This window comes from Solanum stenotomum, chromosome 8 (genome assembly GCF_019186545.1).
Source record: "Solanum stenotomum isolate F172 chromosome 8, ASM1918654v1, whole genome shotgun sequence".
Lineage (NCBI taxonomy): Eukaryota > Viridiplantae > Streptophyta > Magnoliopsida > Solanales > Solanaceae > Solanum > Solanum stenotomum.
Window position 1 is genome coordinate 7,763,065 of NC_064289.1, and position 17,681 is coordinate 7,780,745.

At 35.0% G+C, this 17,681-nt stretch overlaps 2 protein-coding genes across 2 annotated transcripts in view; one reads left to right on the forward strand and one right to left on the reverse strand.

The window, feature by feature from the left end:
* Nucleotides 1-3,361: 3,361 nt before the first annotated feature.
* LOC125874481 (protein CANDIDATE G-PROTEIN COUPLED RECEPTOR 2-like) lies at nucleotides 3,362-8,487 on the forward strand. The gene is made up of 6 exons (XM_049555375.1): nucleotides 3,362-3,837; nucleotides 6,104-6,295; nucleotides 7,699-7,858; nucleotides 7,949-8,051; nucleotides 8,144-8,225; nucleotides 8,315-8,487. The coding sequence occupies exons 1-6, from the start codon at nucleotides 3,517-3,519 to the stop codon at nucleotides 8,390-8,392; spliced, it is 936 nt and encodes a 311-aa protein (XP_049411332.1). The 5' UTR covers nucleotides 3,362-3,516; the 3' UTR covers nucleotides 8,393-8,487.
* A 582-nt stretch (nucleotides 8,488-9,069) lies between these two features.
* Nucleotides 9,070-17,681, reverse strand: part of LOC125872047 (DExH-box ATP-dependent RNA helicase DExH14) — a 33,204-nt gene continuing 24,592 nt past the window's right edge. The window contains exons 40-49 of the mRNA XM_049552706.1: nucleotides 16,736-16,879; nucleotides 15,035-15,102; nucleotides 14,791-14,956; nucleotides 14,625-14,687; nucleotides 14,203-14,298; nucleotides 13,771-13,938; nucleotides 11,141-11,311; nucleotides 10,027-10,176; nucleotides 9,830-9,961; nucleotides 9,070-9,419 (exon numbers count right to left, since the gene is read on the reverse strand). Coding sequence (XP_049408663.1) covers nucleotides 9,345-9,419; nucleotides 9,830-9,961; nucleotides 10,027-10,176; nucleotides 11,141-11,311; nucleotides 13,771-13,938; nucleotides 14,203-14,298; nucleotides 14,625-14,687; nucleotides 14,791-14,956; nucleotides 15,035-15,102; nucleotides 16,736-16,879 — 1,233 coding nt within the window. The 3' untranslated portion in view covers nucleotides 9,070-9,344. The remainder of the gene's footprint in view (nucleotides 9,420-9,829; nucleotides 9,962-10,026; nucleotides 10,177-11,140; nucleotides 11,312-13,770; nucleotides 13,939-14,202; nucleotides 14,299-14,624; nucleotides 14,688-14,790; nucleotides 14,957-15,034; nucleotides 15,103-16,735; nucleotides 16,880-17,681) is intronic.

Sequence of the window (17,681 nt, forward strand, 5' to 3'; positions counted from 1 at the left end):
TGTATGTAACTATTGATGAATAGCAACACATTTACTAACCAAATACACTCAAGAATGTATATTAATGGGTTCTTTTTGGAACATAAATAAAGTATATTAATTATTTATTGTTATTTGAAAGTTCTTTAAAATACTTTTAAAGTATAAGAAATTTCTTATATCTATCATTTATTAATAGTTGATCATCTTTATTTCAGGTTTAATAACTGGGTTATTATTTTCTTAATAAAATTATTACTCTCTCTATATATATTAACAACACATTTACCAACCAGATACACTCGAGAATGTATAACAAAGTATTTTTTGGAACATAAATAAAGTATATTAATTATTTTTTATTATTTGAAAGTTCTTAAAAATACTTTTAAAGTATGAGAAATTCCTTATATTTGTCATTTATTAATAATTGACCATCTTTATTCCAAGTTTAATAATTGGGTTATTATTTTCTTAATGAAAATATTAACATGTATATGTATATAACTAATGAATAACAACACATTTACTAACTAAATACATTCGAGAATGTATATTATTGTGTTTTTTTTTTGGAACATTGATAAAGTATATTAATTACTTATTGTTATTTGAAAGTTCTTAAAAATATTTTTAAAGTATGAGAAATTCCTTATATTTATTATTTATTCGTAGTTTTGCTCAATCAATCTTGTTTCACAGAGAATTTAACAGGAGATCAATACATGTATATTTAGATCTAAACATATACTTTTATTAATAGAAAAAATAATTCAATAAATTTATGACAATATAAACCACATCCTTATTGAATGCTTTAATGCCATTTTAAAAAAAAATCAAATTGGCCTTCGAAGACAAATTATGCACTATCACCAACAATCTTTCATGCTTATCTACTGAATATCAAGTCTCGTTAATCAACTCGTAAACAATCCAAATCCTCCCCATTAGCTGAAACTTTGATTTCCTATTTCTTATGGCATATATGGTTAACAAGGAATGATAATCTCTTTAGCGATAAAAAAAAAGCTTCCAATTTCATGTATATGGACTACTTAACAAGCCACAAAATATCACTATTTAGCTAAGGCGTCCACTTTCAAGATGCTCAAATTCCAATTACAACGTACTCAAATTGATACCCACTAAATCAAATCATCATAAACTCAATATTAATTCCAATTACAACTCAAATTGATACCCACTAAATCAAATCATCATAAACTCAATAACATGGGTACTCCTATATGATATAGGTGTACTCATAAGGTAAAATTAGTTGTTAATTTAATATTAATTATTAATTATTAGTTGGAATCCAAGCGGATAGGGACGTAATCATTAGTTTTTAATTTAATTATGGGAAGTTGAGAGTTTTAAAAACGTAATTAGGGGGCATTCCGTCACTATATATAACAAGAAATTACCTTACTTAGTGCATTGTAATTATAATTGTATCATTGTATAAATAAAAAATTGAAAAAAAATACACATATACAACGAGATTAATACATAAAATGTAGTCATTTTTGGTAAATAGCATACTTATAACAATTGAACTTCAATAACCCTACAACTATAGTCATTTTTGTAAGTTGCTCGATAGTAATATGTCAAATAGTGGAGGCGTAGGAGAATTTTTTAGAAAATCAGATGGTCATTGAAAATTAGGTTACTGTATGCATTTTTCATATACTATAATCACTAAAGGTGAATTAAAAAATGTATTTCTTTGTCTGTGTATTTTATGAACCTATCTTCACTTAAAAGTGAAAATTGATGCAAATGAGGAAATCACTTTGCTGTCATAATTCCAACACAAAATGCTACTTAATATTTTATATGATTGCATGTTCACGCTCCGATAATTCTGTGATTCAATTGTCACTCACATTTATAGGAAACAGAATCATGTAACGTATAGTCTAGCTAAACATGAAGCAAATAATGAAGCTTTGGCTATCATAACACTTTTTGATAGTCCATATATATATATATATATATATATATATATCCTTTTGTGGAATCAAAGGTCGAAGCAAATAGACCAAACACCACTTTTTATCACAAATATCTTTTGTAACTTACCAACGGTTAGTTTAACTAGTAAGGTATGTGGTGCATGTCACCTACAATATCAATAACCTCATTTTGTAATTTTAGAATAGAACCATCGATCGGGGCCATATACTCACTGTAATTATTTAATTAATGCATGCAACTAATCTTTTTCTACCAAAATAAAAATAAAAACGATTGAATTTCTTGGTTTCTTTTGTTGAAGTGTGTGTCTCGCCCGTATTTCTCGAAAAAGTAATTCGATTGATGAAATATGAGATGATCTCAATGACATTGATATTCATTTTTTCCTCTTGAAATGTATTGATTTGATCCAATAAACGGGATCAAGCATGATGCCGTCGAAAACAGAACCCTACGTGTCTTATAGAGAATCTCTAAACATTGTTATAGAGTAATTAGTAGAAAGAAATTCTTTAGCCAACACGAATTTTGCTCAGATGTAGAATATACATTCAAAAGTTGTTGACACTCAATTATAAATAATTGAATCATCAAAGATTTTATCTACTTTTCGAATTATGTCTAACTCACTAGATCCCCAAAAAAAAAAAAGAAGAAAGAAATTACATGAACAAGATATTCAATAACAAGAAGAAAAATTGAATAAAGGAACTCTCAAGTATTTGGCCATCTCAAATACATCAATGACTCATCATTTCAATGAATCATTCTTATGAGTTATGACAGAAGAAAATTATATACTATATATTGATAGCCATAATGGACTATACAAGCACATGCATATGACACGTGTCAACCAAACTTGCCAACTCTCATTTATCACGACACACATCAATTGTCTAACCATGCATACGTGAGTATGTGACGTACATGTCAAGTATGCGACACATAACATGCATAGTGAACATTTCATGTTGATAAATTTTCAATATATAATTCGAAACACATTCCTTAACTGTTTTTTCATATATTTTCTTTATATATATATACATATATATTCTAATCATAAAACAATATATCACTTAATTTTTCATTTTCTATTAAAGTTCATATTTATATGTATTTATTGAACTCAATTTAATCATCACATGGGACATATCGAATCTTATACATTTATTATTACTTAAATTAATTAGTAGAGTTGATACTGGTATTGACGGAATCGAAAATCATCACGTTTTCCAGAAGTTTCCTAAATTAGATACTACAAAAAGTAAAGTACGAGTATTACTTCTGAATAAAAGCACGTGAAAAAAATAGACTGATTACTCCTACCACCAACTCAAGTGACCATTTCCACGTGGCATTCTTTTGTCTTAATCTTCACAGGTCAATTTTCCCCATCAAATTTCCGATTTCATCCTCCATCAACCAACGCAACTACTCCTTCGATCTACCCTCCTCCGATTGCTTCCATTTCACGTCGGACTAGGGTTCCGATGATCTCATCCATCAGTTTTCAATGCCTTTGATTTTTGGCGTCTTCGAAGAATGACAAATTTTAGTGGAGCATTTTCCATTACTGAAGCTTCATCTCCCACCGAAGCAGGTCCGGCCCGAACCGGAACCGGAGCCGGAACCGCCAGTCGAGATGAATTCATATTCCGGTTGTCCAGCTCTGCAACTGCGTGCCATGGGTTCTGGCACGATGCGGCACTGGTATTACCATCGGTTTTGTTCGTACTATACTTAGGGTTTCATGCTAGGAGCAACATTAAGAAGCTCAGTCACCGTCGGTCTTTTGTAATGATTGGATACTATGGACTTCTGTGGTTTGCTGTTCTTTTAAACCTTGGTTGGTGCTTTCTTCAGGTACTTATTATTTTGCACTTCCATTAGCTCGACGGTATTTATTTCCATGTTATATCACACTTGATAATTCGTTCACTTCTTAGATATTTTATGATTTGTGTAGTAGTATTTGTATGTAGTTTCCCGATATGTGAATCTTATTTTTTCCTAAAAAGAGAGGCAAATTTATGTTGGAATTGAGACCTAAAGTTAGATCTAAGGCAATATTGTGAAAGTTGACATTGGTTGTCCTGCTGGAGCTATTAAGGAGAGCTGATGGAGAGGAGTCCTCCTTAAGCTGTGGGTCGTTAGCTCTAGTTATTGGTTGGCAGAGGGTGCATGGGATGACTGGGTATTTCAAAATTAGAAAGAAAGAAGGTTTTCTTTTTTGATTACCAAAATCAATCCACTTCGTGATTGTTACTATTTTGGGTAAATGAGCTAAACCATGGTTATAACCTGACATATTTAATCGATTCTCATCCCAAAATAATGAGAAGTATTGTGGATTTGACTCTAGTTTCTGACTCATCAACTCATGTTGGCAGTGGCGGATTTAGGATTTTAAGGTTGTGGGTGCTCTAAAAGTAGTGGAGTCAAAAATATAAAAATATATGTTAACAAACCTTGGTTCAACAACACCAAAAGAGTCTTAAGCACCCACCCAAGAGCCATTGGGCCAACCAGATCATTTATTCATTGGGTGCTCTATGTTAATTTTATACTAATACCTCTTAATTTCTACATAGATATATATATTTCGTAACGAGGTTAATGGGTGCTCGAGCTCCCGGCGGACTCAGTGTGGGTTCGCCCCTGCATGTTGGTGCTACGACTTCCCCACTCAAGGGTGGGGAGTAGCAATTGATGAATTTGGAATGAAGACAATGGTTTATCATACTTCCAATCCCAGTCAATGCATTAAAGTTCCATTTGGGTGGGAAGAGTTTCTAGGTAAATGTATTGGCGGAAGGATGCAAATACGTGCTGGAATAGTTAAGGTCCACTCTTATAGAAGAAAATGGTGCTATTGACTAGCTAATAGAGTATTATTCGCATTGTCTTTGTTGAAGATAGAGTTGAAAGGATAATTAGAGAATATGGATATCTGTAAAAACATGGTGATCGAACCCTAACTTAATCTAACCTTTGTGTTGTCTTCGTACTCCCTCTGAATTATATGACATACTTTCCATTTTAGTCGATCCCAAAAAGAATGACATATTTCCTTATTTGATAAATATTTAATGACACTATCAATAATTTACCCATGTTGGGTTCCACTTATTTGGCAAGAAAGTCAATAAAGTTGTATTTTCTATTTAAAAATTCATTTACTTTAGGGAAAATTGTATGAAATAGCAAACTATTAATTCAAATTAAATACTATAACCATAGTTTATTTTAATTGTAATTCGCAGCAAACATCCCTTTTTTTGCCATCTGATTCGGTATACAATTAGCCATTTTCGGTATACAATTAACCATTTTATACATTTCGGTATAAAATGTAGAAAATGCGTTTGTGTTTGTATAAAGCGAGAGAAAAGTGTATATACAAATATAAATACATATATTTTCGTCCTATACACTTATAATTATACAAATACAGATCTTATTATACAAATTGAATTTATACAAAACTGGACAATTTGTATAAAATTGGATGTTTGTAGCGAATTATACAAATCAAAAGCTCCATAGCAAACATAAAATTTGATGTGGAGTGCAATTATGCAAACTATAGCTATAACATACAAATATGATTTTTATGTTTGTTATATGTGAAAGTTGCTCTTTATTTTATGGTTAGTTTTGGAACATTGCAAAGTCTTCCCCTATTTTTTAAACTCCGTGTCCGGTCAAACTACATCACATAAATTGGGTCCGAAGGAGTAATAAAAGACTCGAAACCAATATATAATTCTCTGATTAGCATCATATGTTTCTGTAGTCATGATTTTTGAAATTATGGTATTGTCCTTTGAACAAAATCCAGCAGAAAAGGAATTGTGCTTGATTAGTGTGGTCAATCTTTTCCTCGGTCTCTATGATATGGAATGTGATTGAATGTTTTTCGTTTCTTGGGTGGTTTTTTGGGCTTGTTTGTTGCAAAATTGTTAAAAGGAAAGGGGCTTGTATCAGAGTTTGGAACGCGTCTTACCTTCTGTATCAATGCTGTTATGATCTACGTATTCCTAATACTATCGAAGTCGTAAACCATTATCTTTATGTACTGCTGTTCCTTGAAGTGTTATTGCATCATCCATCCAAATTTGCAAAGCAGGTATGGCAGTGCACTCCAGGGAAGCAGGTGGCTTGGAATCTTTTATCGTTGTTTGCAACGTCTGCAATGCTATTTCTGGAGATTAGCATAGTGGCATTCTTACTTAAGGAGAATTATGCGAGCTGTTTGGAAACTTTAGCACGTACTTTCATGGTTTCAGGCCTTTTTGTCGGCGTGGATTTACTGTTAAAGGTGAAGATTTCTTCATCTTGTTTCTTTCTGTCTTTTGACTAATAAAGCAGTTTACTTAGTGAATGCACTAACAAATTGCACGCAGTTACAGAGAACTTGTTATCCATCCAGAGCATAAACTATATCACAAAATTACCCCCCTGTTCAACCAATTTAAGGAATCCATTAAACGAAGTTTGCCTATAACTGAAATCTACAGGAAAGAAACACCCAGTATTCAGCACCAGAAATGTGGTTTGATTTTATTAGTGTGTATTTTTCGGGTGAAACTTTGGCACAGAAGTCTATTTGTTCTCATTTCATATATTCACTTTCTTGCTACCATGTTCTCCTTTCTTCTATGTGTGCAGCGCCTACAACTGAATTTCCATGATTTTTCCTTTTGTACTGAAGCTTGATGAAGCAAGTAATAAGTTTGATATTTGACTCAGTTTGCTTGAGCTGATTTTTTATGCAAGGTTCTGCACTGGCTGGAGATATAGTGTAGTTTTGCATCAGCTGCCACTCTTGTTTTCATCTTTTAAGCTTAATTGAAAATAATGTGGAAACTCTCACAGTATTGGGTGTTGTAGTTTCCAGCTTTAAGTGAGAAGGCAAATTAAATAATACATGCTAAACACACATTCAAGGAGAAAGCTATTGTAGTTTAGAGAGAAGATTGTTGAGTCTGCTGTTCTTGTGTATCTTTTATAACTTGATTGGTTGGTTTGAGTTTTTTATACTTGCTACCAGGATAGAAACATAGGATCAAGATCTTATGCTTTTGCAAGCCATGCTAAATCTGTAATTGCATTTCATTGGAAACCTTTGGTGCTCCAACGAGATATAAAATTATTTATCTCAATGTGATGTGTTAAAACTCTTTGTTCAATTCCTTTGATTATGAGGAAGGCCTTGTTTTGTCAGTTGCTGTAGAAGTTTCTCTTGTAACAAGAGAAATCAGTCTTATAACATAAGTGTGCTCTTTATCCTATGAGTAGTCACATCCATCCAGGGACACAGGACTTTTTTAGTTGATCATGATTGACGAAGGTTAGATACAGTACTTCCAGACTGTTGTGCTTTTGGGACATGGAACATGCTAGTGAAACTTACCGTACTAAATAATGCAGTTGCGAGAGAGAAAGGGTGAGACAAGTAACTCATGCGTGCCTGGCTTGGAAATTTGTCCAGATAACTTAGTATATTGTTTTCTAATAATCACTTGGGTATGTTCCCTAACCCGCAAGTACAAGGTGGAAACAAACAAGTACTATCCAAAGTTACTGTTTTATGCCCCAGAGTTGTTGCTACTTTTCCGGTACAACCAAATAAAGGTTAACCAATTAATTGTAGAAAGCGTATTTCTGATTTCTTTATGTGGAAACTCTTATGTGCCTTCCCCTGTCTTTTTATTTGATCAGGCAATTTTTATATTTGGATTTGGTGTTCCACTTTTCCTTGACACGGAAATAGCTGATAGGGGGAAGTGGGGTGTCTGGTGCACCAACAAGCTTCTTCTTACTGCAGCTTATGGCTACATATTGTTTGTGCATTTCTCAAAGTGGAGAGATAAGCTGCCTCGTAAGTTTGATGCTTTATTTCCCTACTTAACCTCCATTTTTCTGGCCCATCTCTTCGCATCTAACATACAGTGTTTTCCATTATATGTAGCACGTTCAGCCTTCTACAACTACGTCATCGTCATGTTTGTCACAACTGCTGTAATGTTATTTGCCTGTGGGCTTGCAGGCATTAGTGGCGGCTTTGGACTTTGGTATAGACAAGTTTGCTTCCGTTACTATTGCTCTTCCAAAATCAATAGTCTTTTCAACTCAATTGACATATGTGAATCGTTCAACTTTGCAGGTTGTATAATTTGACAGTAGTTTGTTATCACTCGCTTTATCTTCCATTTCTTTATGTGACATTCCTGGCTGATTTTTTCAAGGTAATCAACCCAAACTAGGTCTCCGACTAATTAGTTATTTGTTGTGCACCAATGCAAGCACTCTCTCATTTCTTTCGTCACAATTGCAGGAGGAAGATTGGCTTCTGGACAGCGCATACTACTCAGAGATGAAAGATGCAGGATTTTTTGATGCAGACTGGGAGTAAGCTTGTAAAACTGTAAACAAATAAGCAATTCCAAACATGTAATTGTAAATATTGACTGGCTGGTATTGTGACAAACAAAACCAATAGTTATTCAAGTGATTGCATTGTCTAAGCTTATTTGCTGGTTGAAATCACTGATCCACTTGGCGGAGAAAAGTACAAGAACAGAATAACTAAAATGTTATTGTTAAGATGTTATTTTGAATAGCCCATGCTAGCTAAATATTTGGGTTAAACTAATTGTTCACTGCAGTATAATAATAATATCAAGGGCGTTATACATGGACGCCGGAGGATGATAACAATTGTGAAGTTGGATTTAACCGTCAGTCTTAATCACTAATCTGCAAAGAGACTGTCCCGACATGAACAAGCAAAATTAGGCTAATCACATGTCCTAAGGCATGCAAAATGCGTTCTGTGGTTTAAATTCTGCTGCAACCATGGTGAAAAATGATTATGCAGCACAAAGATGATGTTAAATTAGCAACATATATTTGTTTGTCAAGAATATAACAGATATTGTAGCGATGAGTTCCAAACCTTTCTGTGCAACAAATCTATTACTCCGTTTAAGACCAGGAACTTGTTTGTGTACTTTGTTCCAAATTTTTTTCTTTAGGCAGTAACATAATAAGAAAAAAGGAAGGGATGATTGCTGGAAACGTTCTTGGAAATTGAGTGGAAAGCTCTATATTGATTAGGGTGTGTATATAAGACTTTCAACAGTACCCTGATGCATATATACAACTGGATCTACATGACAAAGACAAATGAAGGATGCCGCTCAACTACTCAAAAAAATTACAAAGCAATATCTCGTTACAAATGTAGACATTAACACAACTTCTATAACTGGTTGGGAAAAAGAGAGCCTTTGTGCTATACAAAGTCAAATCCCGATTTGGGGAGCATTGCATTACAATCTGGAGTTGATATAGTTACTTCCAGATTAAGCCAATCCTTCAATAGAGTGTTCTTGTTCAAACCCAATATAAGAATCCGATACTAGAATGAGCTTTATCCCCTGAAATAGAAACATCTCAACTTTTCAGTCTCAACGGAGAAGGTATAACATCTTCTCTATGCACAGAACAAAAGGAACATGTTTTTTTCCCCTTCTTGGAGTGGGTAGCTGGGAGGACTGAATCTTGACTCCAAGATAAGAAGACAAATATGCCATCCTTTATCTCCTAAAAGCTGATCTGTTATTAACTTCTCTTTTTAATTTTATTTTGTCTGTTTGTGTGTGTGTGCTGGGGGGACAGTAGGTGTTTAATTTCTCAAAGACCATCATAAAAAGGAAATGACTGCTACTGGGACATTGATTCATCTAGAAGAGGGGGAAACACCAGCTCACTGGTGTACCAAATGCTATCAGGTTAACTTTAATACCAAATAAGTATATATGTATATACAATATCATCAGATATCAACCTGGAAATTGGTCAGAGTGGATGGCAAATCCATGTGTGTCTGCAAACGACCAGAGAAAGACACTCTCTTCAGAGCATACAGTTCACTTGTGGAAGTATTACAAAGGACTAACCACCAAGCTTCATCTTTTACCTGCAAAGAGCAAAATGTCAAGTGTTTGGCTTGCTCCAGATTACAAAACTAGCAGATGAAAATACCTTTGGATATCGTGGGATAAAAGCTTTTGCTGTTCTTCGCTGAGTATTTGCATCTTCCAATCTAATGTTCAAGGTGAAAATCTTTCCACCATTAGATTCCTTTGGCTGAATTTTAAGTCGAACTTGAATCCGAGGGAAATGCCGCATATCCTATCCAAAAAGTAGAATTACGCAAATCAGATCTCAATTAGTATACGTGTTACCAGAAGCAGAGATTTTCTAGTACTTGCCATGCACAGTACAAAAGTGGATTTTGACGATTAATATTTTTTTTTGATAAGATAAGTGGTATTAATAACAGCATCGGGAAGATGCAAATTTACAAGATATGACATTTGAGCTTACAAAAAAAATCTCTAGCTAACTATACATACAATGATAAAGAGTATCATTACAAGCTCTCCCTAGCATAAAATCAAGAGATCCTTCAGTTTCCAGAGAGGAAATGGGAGGGCCCAAAAAACATGGAACAAATACCCCGGGAATGATGTGAGAGGTAGGAAGGAAATTTTAGAACTCATAAAAAGTATGTACAAAAATTGGTCTTTCAACATCAAGCTGGGACAAGAAGTCGGGAATGCTACATCAACAAGGTTCTGCTGAAGACAATCAATTCTGTTGAAGATATAATTAAGCAAATACAAATGCACTCTCTCTAACATCTTTAAGCTTTTAAATGAGATGGTCATATAATTTAACATGTCATCAGAGCAAACAAAGGTTTTGGGTTCGAGTCTCACTGTCACTCATTATCAAAAAAGGAAATCAACATGTATGACCCATAAAAAAGAATTAGGCCCACATTAGGGGAGCGTGTTGAAGTCATAAGTAAATAAAAGTGTACTCTCTAATAGATTAAGCTTTGTCAAAGAGATGATCATAAATTTAAGAATATCCCTCCATATGCTGGTACACATGCATTATGCAATAACTTTTTTAGAACAGAACCGTTCACACTAACCTTCTAACCGTGTGGAGTAACTTCTACTCATAGATGTTTGACGCTTGTTCAAAACAAACATTCTTAGGATGCAATATATCAACAAAAATTTCAGTGAGACATGAGAGATGATTTATCCAAAACATCATCAACTACCAAAACTAATTAGAACACCTGATACAGTTTCGAGGCAGCTGAACTCCCAGTGATAGCCCGCAGTGATTCTGAAGGGCAATCCAACAGCTGCTGGATACTAGCAATTCCTTTTTTATGCAATGAGTTCAGTAGATCATCAGTCATGCATGGTAACATCCAAAGAGGAGAGTCCCTATCAAACCACAAGCCCTGTAGATTAAACAAAGACAAATAATCAAATGATGCTCAAGGACAAAGTCCAGTTGCTAATGACCTAGTTTATAATAAAGGGTAAAATCTTGTAAGAATACCAAAAACTTGTTCAAAACCATCATTTGAAAGATATTCTAAATGATCAACCAATCAACCAACTAGCCTTAATCCCAAACTAGTTGGACCAGTGTAAATCATCTGCATCTTTTCATCTCTATTCGGGTCAATTATGTTTTAATACTAGAACAATTGTCTTCGAAAACAGAATAGTGGTTTTCAAATCACAAAGATACTCTAAATCTTAAACTTATTCCTATGCTGACAAATAAGTCTTTACCCGAATAAAATACTCCTTGCAAACACTGAAAAACTTTGACTGCATAAACAGACAACCAACCGATGAGGGACTCTTTACACACCCCTCACGCCTAGGGATGGACATCAGTCTTATTGCCAAACTAGTTCTCCTTCTCCCATCTGATATTTTCATAACAATTATAGCCTCAAAATAGGCAATGAATTACAGACAACTTTCTCCTTCGCCGGTAGCTGCGAGAGCTAAGCTAATTCGTTTCTAGTTTTGTAGGAGGCCATAACATCCAAAATCAAGAGAATTTCCTAATCTTTGACTTTTAAGTGAGAATGGTCATAAATAGAGAGAGAAAAAAAGAATATGCTAAAGGTTTCCCGATTGAACTGCTAGTGCCTGGGTAATTTAATATAGAGGCCCAACATCGGAAATGACAATTGAGATGGGTCATGCTCTGATACCATTTGGGAGAAGTAAAATCATGGGAAAAATAATACTCCCTCCATCCCATCTTATGTGAGATAATTTGACTCGGCACGGAGTTTAAGAAAGAGGGGAAGATTTTAAAACTTGTGGTCCAAAATGAATGATAGAAATTTGTGTGGCTGTAAATCATTTCATTAAGGGTAAAATAGACATTTTATAGTTAAATTGTTACTTAATATAGAAATGTGTCATTCTTTTTTGGACTGACTAAAAAGGAAAGCAAGTCACATAAATTGGGACAGAGGGAGTATTGAATTAATGTAAGAAATAAATTACTGCACTGAGCCGTATTTATATTACACTACAATCCTTTTCCATATATGACACTATGTACAATCCTATTCTAACATATCCAAGCGCCCAAGACTTGGGTTAGCTCCATTATATGCGGTTTTGACCTAATTGTGATGGTTGCTTGGTTCAAAACGACCTTCCTCAGGAATCTTCAGTCCTCCCAGTCCATTCTTGAATTTCAAGGATTTAACATCTAGAAGGACTTGAGATCTGAAACAGGGGTCACATGGCCCTCCCAGTGTCACGGGCCACTTTAACCTCGCTGGGTCCATTATTTTTTGCTAAAACATTATTTTAGGCCTGCCATATATCCAATTCACACCTTTCATAGTTACACATCCATATATTGGTGCATATGGAGGTTTAGCATGACATAGCAAAACCATTTCATGCAGCCTCTCATTTAATTTCCATATGTGCTACTTCCGCCCTTTGTTTGGTGTTATCATTATATAATCTTATCCAAATTTTTGTAGGACTATACATCCATCTTAATACCCTGATTTATATATTGTAACTGCACATCCATCTTAATATCTTCATTTCTACGATATTTATCTTGTTGAAATTGGACTTGGAGGACCAACATTCACTCCCATATATCATTACTAGTCTGACAACTGTTCTGTAGAAATTTACTTCTACATCGCATGAAGTGTGTTGGTTATGGAAAGTGTGTCAAGAAGCAGATTTTGGTGCATAATACTAACCACAAACAATTTCTAGATGAAGGTTGAAGAGCTGCTCTTTCTAGTTCAGATACTTCAGAACTTTTACTTCATCTAGATATAAGAATTAGTGATAAGCTGGATAACAAATATCTACATAGTGATAAACATATTTTCCATGGTCAAGTAATTTGCAGAATGCAACAAAACAGAAACATGATATACATCCATAAAGACCACATCAGTAGATAGCTGGATGCTACTCTGATAGGATTTATTCTGAACAGGAAGTAAAGGAAAAAAGTAACGGGAATATGTGATGTTGTGTTGCAACATAGCTCAACTCTATCTCTTTGTACGTTGGAATTGATGATAAAACGAACCAAAAAAAAATTATAATATTCAACAATTTGAATTTGATAGTTATTTTTCTTTACTCTCTCTCATTACGATGTGAATTTTTTATTTCTTTTTTTTGAAAAAGACAAGTTTGTATTCTCATAAGGACATGCTGGCAACCCCAAAATGAGAAAAGAAAATGATAGGAATAGAGAAATCCTAAGGTAAAAAGGAAAAAGAGGAAGAATTGGAGGAAGGCGGATATAAGTATAACAATATATAAAAGAGTTGATAAAAGCAGTATAGTAGTCCATTTTACAGTGAATAGATAAAGGAAGCTTTGGAAGCAGTAGCAAGACCTGCATGACCATTTGCAACAGATGCATACAGGTAATGGTACTTGAGAGCCATCCACTGTTGGCACAAATATCTATCATAGCCTGGATAACACGTATACTTTGATCCAGCACAGACTTTAAGTCTGTGACATAATCGCTGATTGGCAACTCTGATTGGGAAAAATGAGCCTGCAAAAGTGAGATGTGTAAGGAAAGAGTAAAAGAGCATAAAATATTATAACCCCCAGGACCTAGTTCAGGTAGCAAAGTTGAGTCATACGTTCGAGCCCTGCGCCATGCGAACTAAGTTTGGTATTTAAGTGGAGAAGGGTAAAAGAGAGGAGGGGGGGGGGGGGGGGGGGGCATCATCCCCAGGTTACAAAGGCAGCGGTTGGTCCCTGAAGGATATATTGACGTTAAACAGAATCTAGCAGACAAAGCCAAAACACATACCTGAAAGAGCAGATTTGCTTTCACATGAGGATCATCCAGGCGATTGTGGTCGACAGCATATGGAACTTTCTCAGCTAATTTTTCATTGTAGTTTTCCTGGAATAGGTGATCAATAAGCAGATGATGTGTACAACATACAAATAAAGAAGTAGTCGATGCACAGTTTGATAGTTTCAAATCCACAGGCAATTTCTTAGCGGAATATACATACTAATTTAGATTTGCAGACCAAATAATTCAGAAGTGTCTGCAACAATTGGTGTAATGCCAGGACATCAATGTTCTTAGTTTACTTGTTAGAACTAGCAAGTAACATACACTAAGGGAAAAAAGTAAAGAAATTAAGTGAGTTGAAAACCAACAAACCATTGTTCAGCAACAACTGTCTTCAAATATATATATTGCCTAGCTAAAAAAATTACCTCATTATGCCTCACCGGGAGCTCATCGTATTCAGAAGCACCAGACAGTATTTGAAGGAAAACCTGGGGTGAAAGATAAACAGGAAGTAATGCCAAGAAATATAATTTAAAAACATTTGAAATAGAGAAATAAGGATTGGACATCCATGTTAGGTGTTCTACAAACCTCAAGTGATGTATCAGATCCTATTTTTGAGCCAAACATTGATACAGTGGTGTACTTCAAATAATACTGAGATGCTATTGAGCCCAACATCAGTGGTTCAACACTGTCTTCAGTAACCTTGATGCATCCACTGTCTTCTAGATCCTCAAATGTGCTTTGCACCAAGCTGTTTATAAATAACGTGAGCGCACACAGAAATATTCAAGAAAAGCTATTTCAAGAGTATGTAGTGCTTTCATTTTACCTAGACAAATAAGAATTTAGAATCCCAGGTTCTGCATGCTCTAGGCCATAGTAAGCTGGGTTAACCATCTGCCAGAAAAAAGCTTCTATGATTAACAAACATAATAACTAGCAGGGAAAAAACAGTACACCATTTTTGGTAATTCTTCAAACATAAAAGATTTTCTTTGATAACATTGTCAATCCACAGAAATGCGTTAGTAGATTGAGGTGAAAATGGACTTTCTTCTCATTCTTTTCATTTAGGTGACATATCATCTCCTCCTTTGTCTTCTATTTTTTTTAATTTGGTAACATCCTTTTTTTACCTCAATGCTTCCCCTTCCCAGGGGAAACAGTGCTCTCCTACTTTTCCCTCTGAGTGTCCTGAACCACATATCTAATGATAGGAGGTGGAGGGACCTTGTCACTAGGGCAAGAATTGCTTTTGAACCACGGAATAACCAAGTATTCCCTATTGTGACTAACCCACAGATCAAGTCAATTATTCACTATATAAAAGGCATCTATACAGGCAGTACACAGAAATGTAACTTTTCTCTTGTTCTTTCGCACAAGGTGGAAAATGATACACATGCAACATCAACACCTACAGTTGGCACTGCATTTGTTGAGGCGGAAGGACACAATGAATAGCATAAGCAAACCATTGTTTTACCACTCAATGCTGATTGTTATTGCTTTAAATCAGCTCTCTCATTTTGAATCCAAAATAATCTTATGTTAAATAAATAAATAATTTTTTTCCGCAACCCAAAACACTTCAATCAAGTTAGATAATTACTACACAGAATTTGTAGATTAGCTATTCCTATCCCTTAGGGTCTGGTTAGAGATGGCAAGAGCTATTTCAACTTGCGCTTTGACAAGACTTGGCTACGTGGGGTAGACCTCACTTTCTCCTAACTTTTCTTTCGTAGCAAATGCTTTGATGGCATCTAGCAGCAGTAAGCTTGTAAAAGCACATCAAACAGCCATATATTTTCTTGTGCAACTATAGCTGCTGCTTGAAGTGTGTTTCCTTTGTCTGCTTGTTGATTACAATAATATAGATTTTAGAGTCCACCACAATCTGAAACAGATCCTTTTACTATAAAGGTCACCAAGTAGATATTAATCAGACAACTACTGATGCTTGATACAACTGAAATTAGCCCTTTACCCACCACTTTCTTTTTCCAATTTCAGTTGTCACATGTTGGTAATGCTAATTTAGAAAATAAAACTTGAGGCTTCCGAAATAGACAACATAAGCAAGATAAAATCGCAACAAGGTTGCACTATTGTGGCCTCCCTTAACTTTTCTTTTTGCAAGCTAAATTAATCAACTCTTAAATCTCTCGTGTTACCTTAAGTCTACCTCATTATAAAAGACTCATTTCCTTTACTGGATTTCCATTTATATGGTTCTTCACTGTAGGAGACACAACTTAGTTACCTACATCTTCTTTAGAAATTTCATATTAATATATTTACCTTAAACGAGTAACCCATATCAATCGGCAACCAAGTAACCTACTTATTACTGATGATTACTTGCCGAAAGAACAACATGCATCAAGCAGTCTTAATATAATGATGGTGGTTCCTAACTTAGCATTGCCATTGGTGCAAGATTGAATTTTTTTCTTGATCGGTAATGCAAGATTGAAAATTTGGAGCAACAGAATAAATTGTCTGCCATAGGATCACAAAACCATACCAATCTACGAAACAAGTAAGTCCAAGTGAGATAATGCACAGCATCCTCTTTATGAGATATTGTTCCAGTAACAATCTCAGCGTTGATGTGGTCATGCAGTTGCTCTCTCAGGCTACTTTCAACTGGGAATGGTTCATATAGAAACTGCAAAAAGAAAGCATATATGTTGAATAATAAAATGGAATAGACTAGTTACTTAAATAATTGAAATAAAGGAAAAGCAACAGAGTGACTTCTGACCACTGCCCTATCATGTTGCAATGTGGAGACTGGGACCACATGAAGTCATACCCAAGTTTGAGAATTGGTGGCTCAATGTTGATGGTTTTGAGGGGCTTGTCCATAGTTGGTGGAACGAATTTGAAGTGGAGGGCTGCCATGACTACAAGCTCAGTGTGAAGCTAAAAATGTTGAAGCAAAAACTCAAAGATTGGAGCAAATCAGTGTGTGGGGAGTTATGCAACAGGAAACATAGTCTTCTCAAAGAATTAGCTGATATTGATCTAGCTCAAAACACTAGAACTTTATCTGAGGATGAACTACTGGTGAGGGCAGCAGTTCTGGTGGAGTTGGAGGATTTGGCAAAAAATGAGGTATCTAGATGGAGGCAAAAGTCCCGTGTTCTCTGGCTAAAACAAGGGGATAATAACACTAGGTTTTTCCAGAGAATGGCAACATCCCACAAGTGATACAATAACATTGATAGATTGATAATCAATGGGGAGGAAGTTAAAGATCGAGAAGCTATCAAGGTTAATATGATTGAGTTCTACAGGAAACTCTATACTGAATCTGAGATGTGGAGGCCCTCTTTTGAGTATGTTAACTTCCAAGAATCTCCCAGGAGGAACAAGATTGGCTAGAAAGGCCTTTCACTGAAGAAGTGCTAAATATTATCAAACAATGTGATGGGGATAAGGCCCCGGGGCCTGATGGCTACACCATG

Bases quoted from the DNA above. Each gene is read 5' to 3' on its own strand.
- LOC125874481 (XM_049555375.1), top strand. From the start codon at position 3,517: ATGACAAATTTTAGTGGAGCATTTTCCATTACTGAAGCTTCATCTCCC. The intron at 6,296-7,698 runs GTGAAGATTTCT...TTATTTGATCAG, and splicing joins GCGTGGATTTACTGTTAAAG to GCAATTTTTATATTTGGATT. The intron at 8,226-8,314 runs GTAATCAACCCA...TCACAATTGCAG, and splicing joins TCCTGGCTGATTTTTTCAAG to GAGGAAGATTGGCTTCTGGA.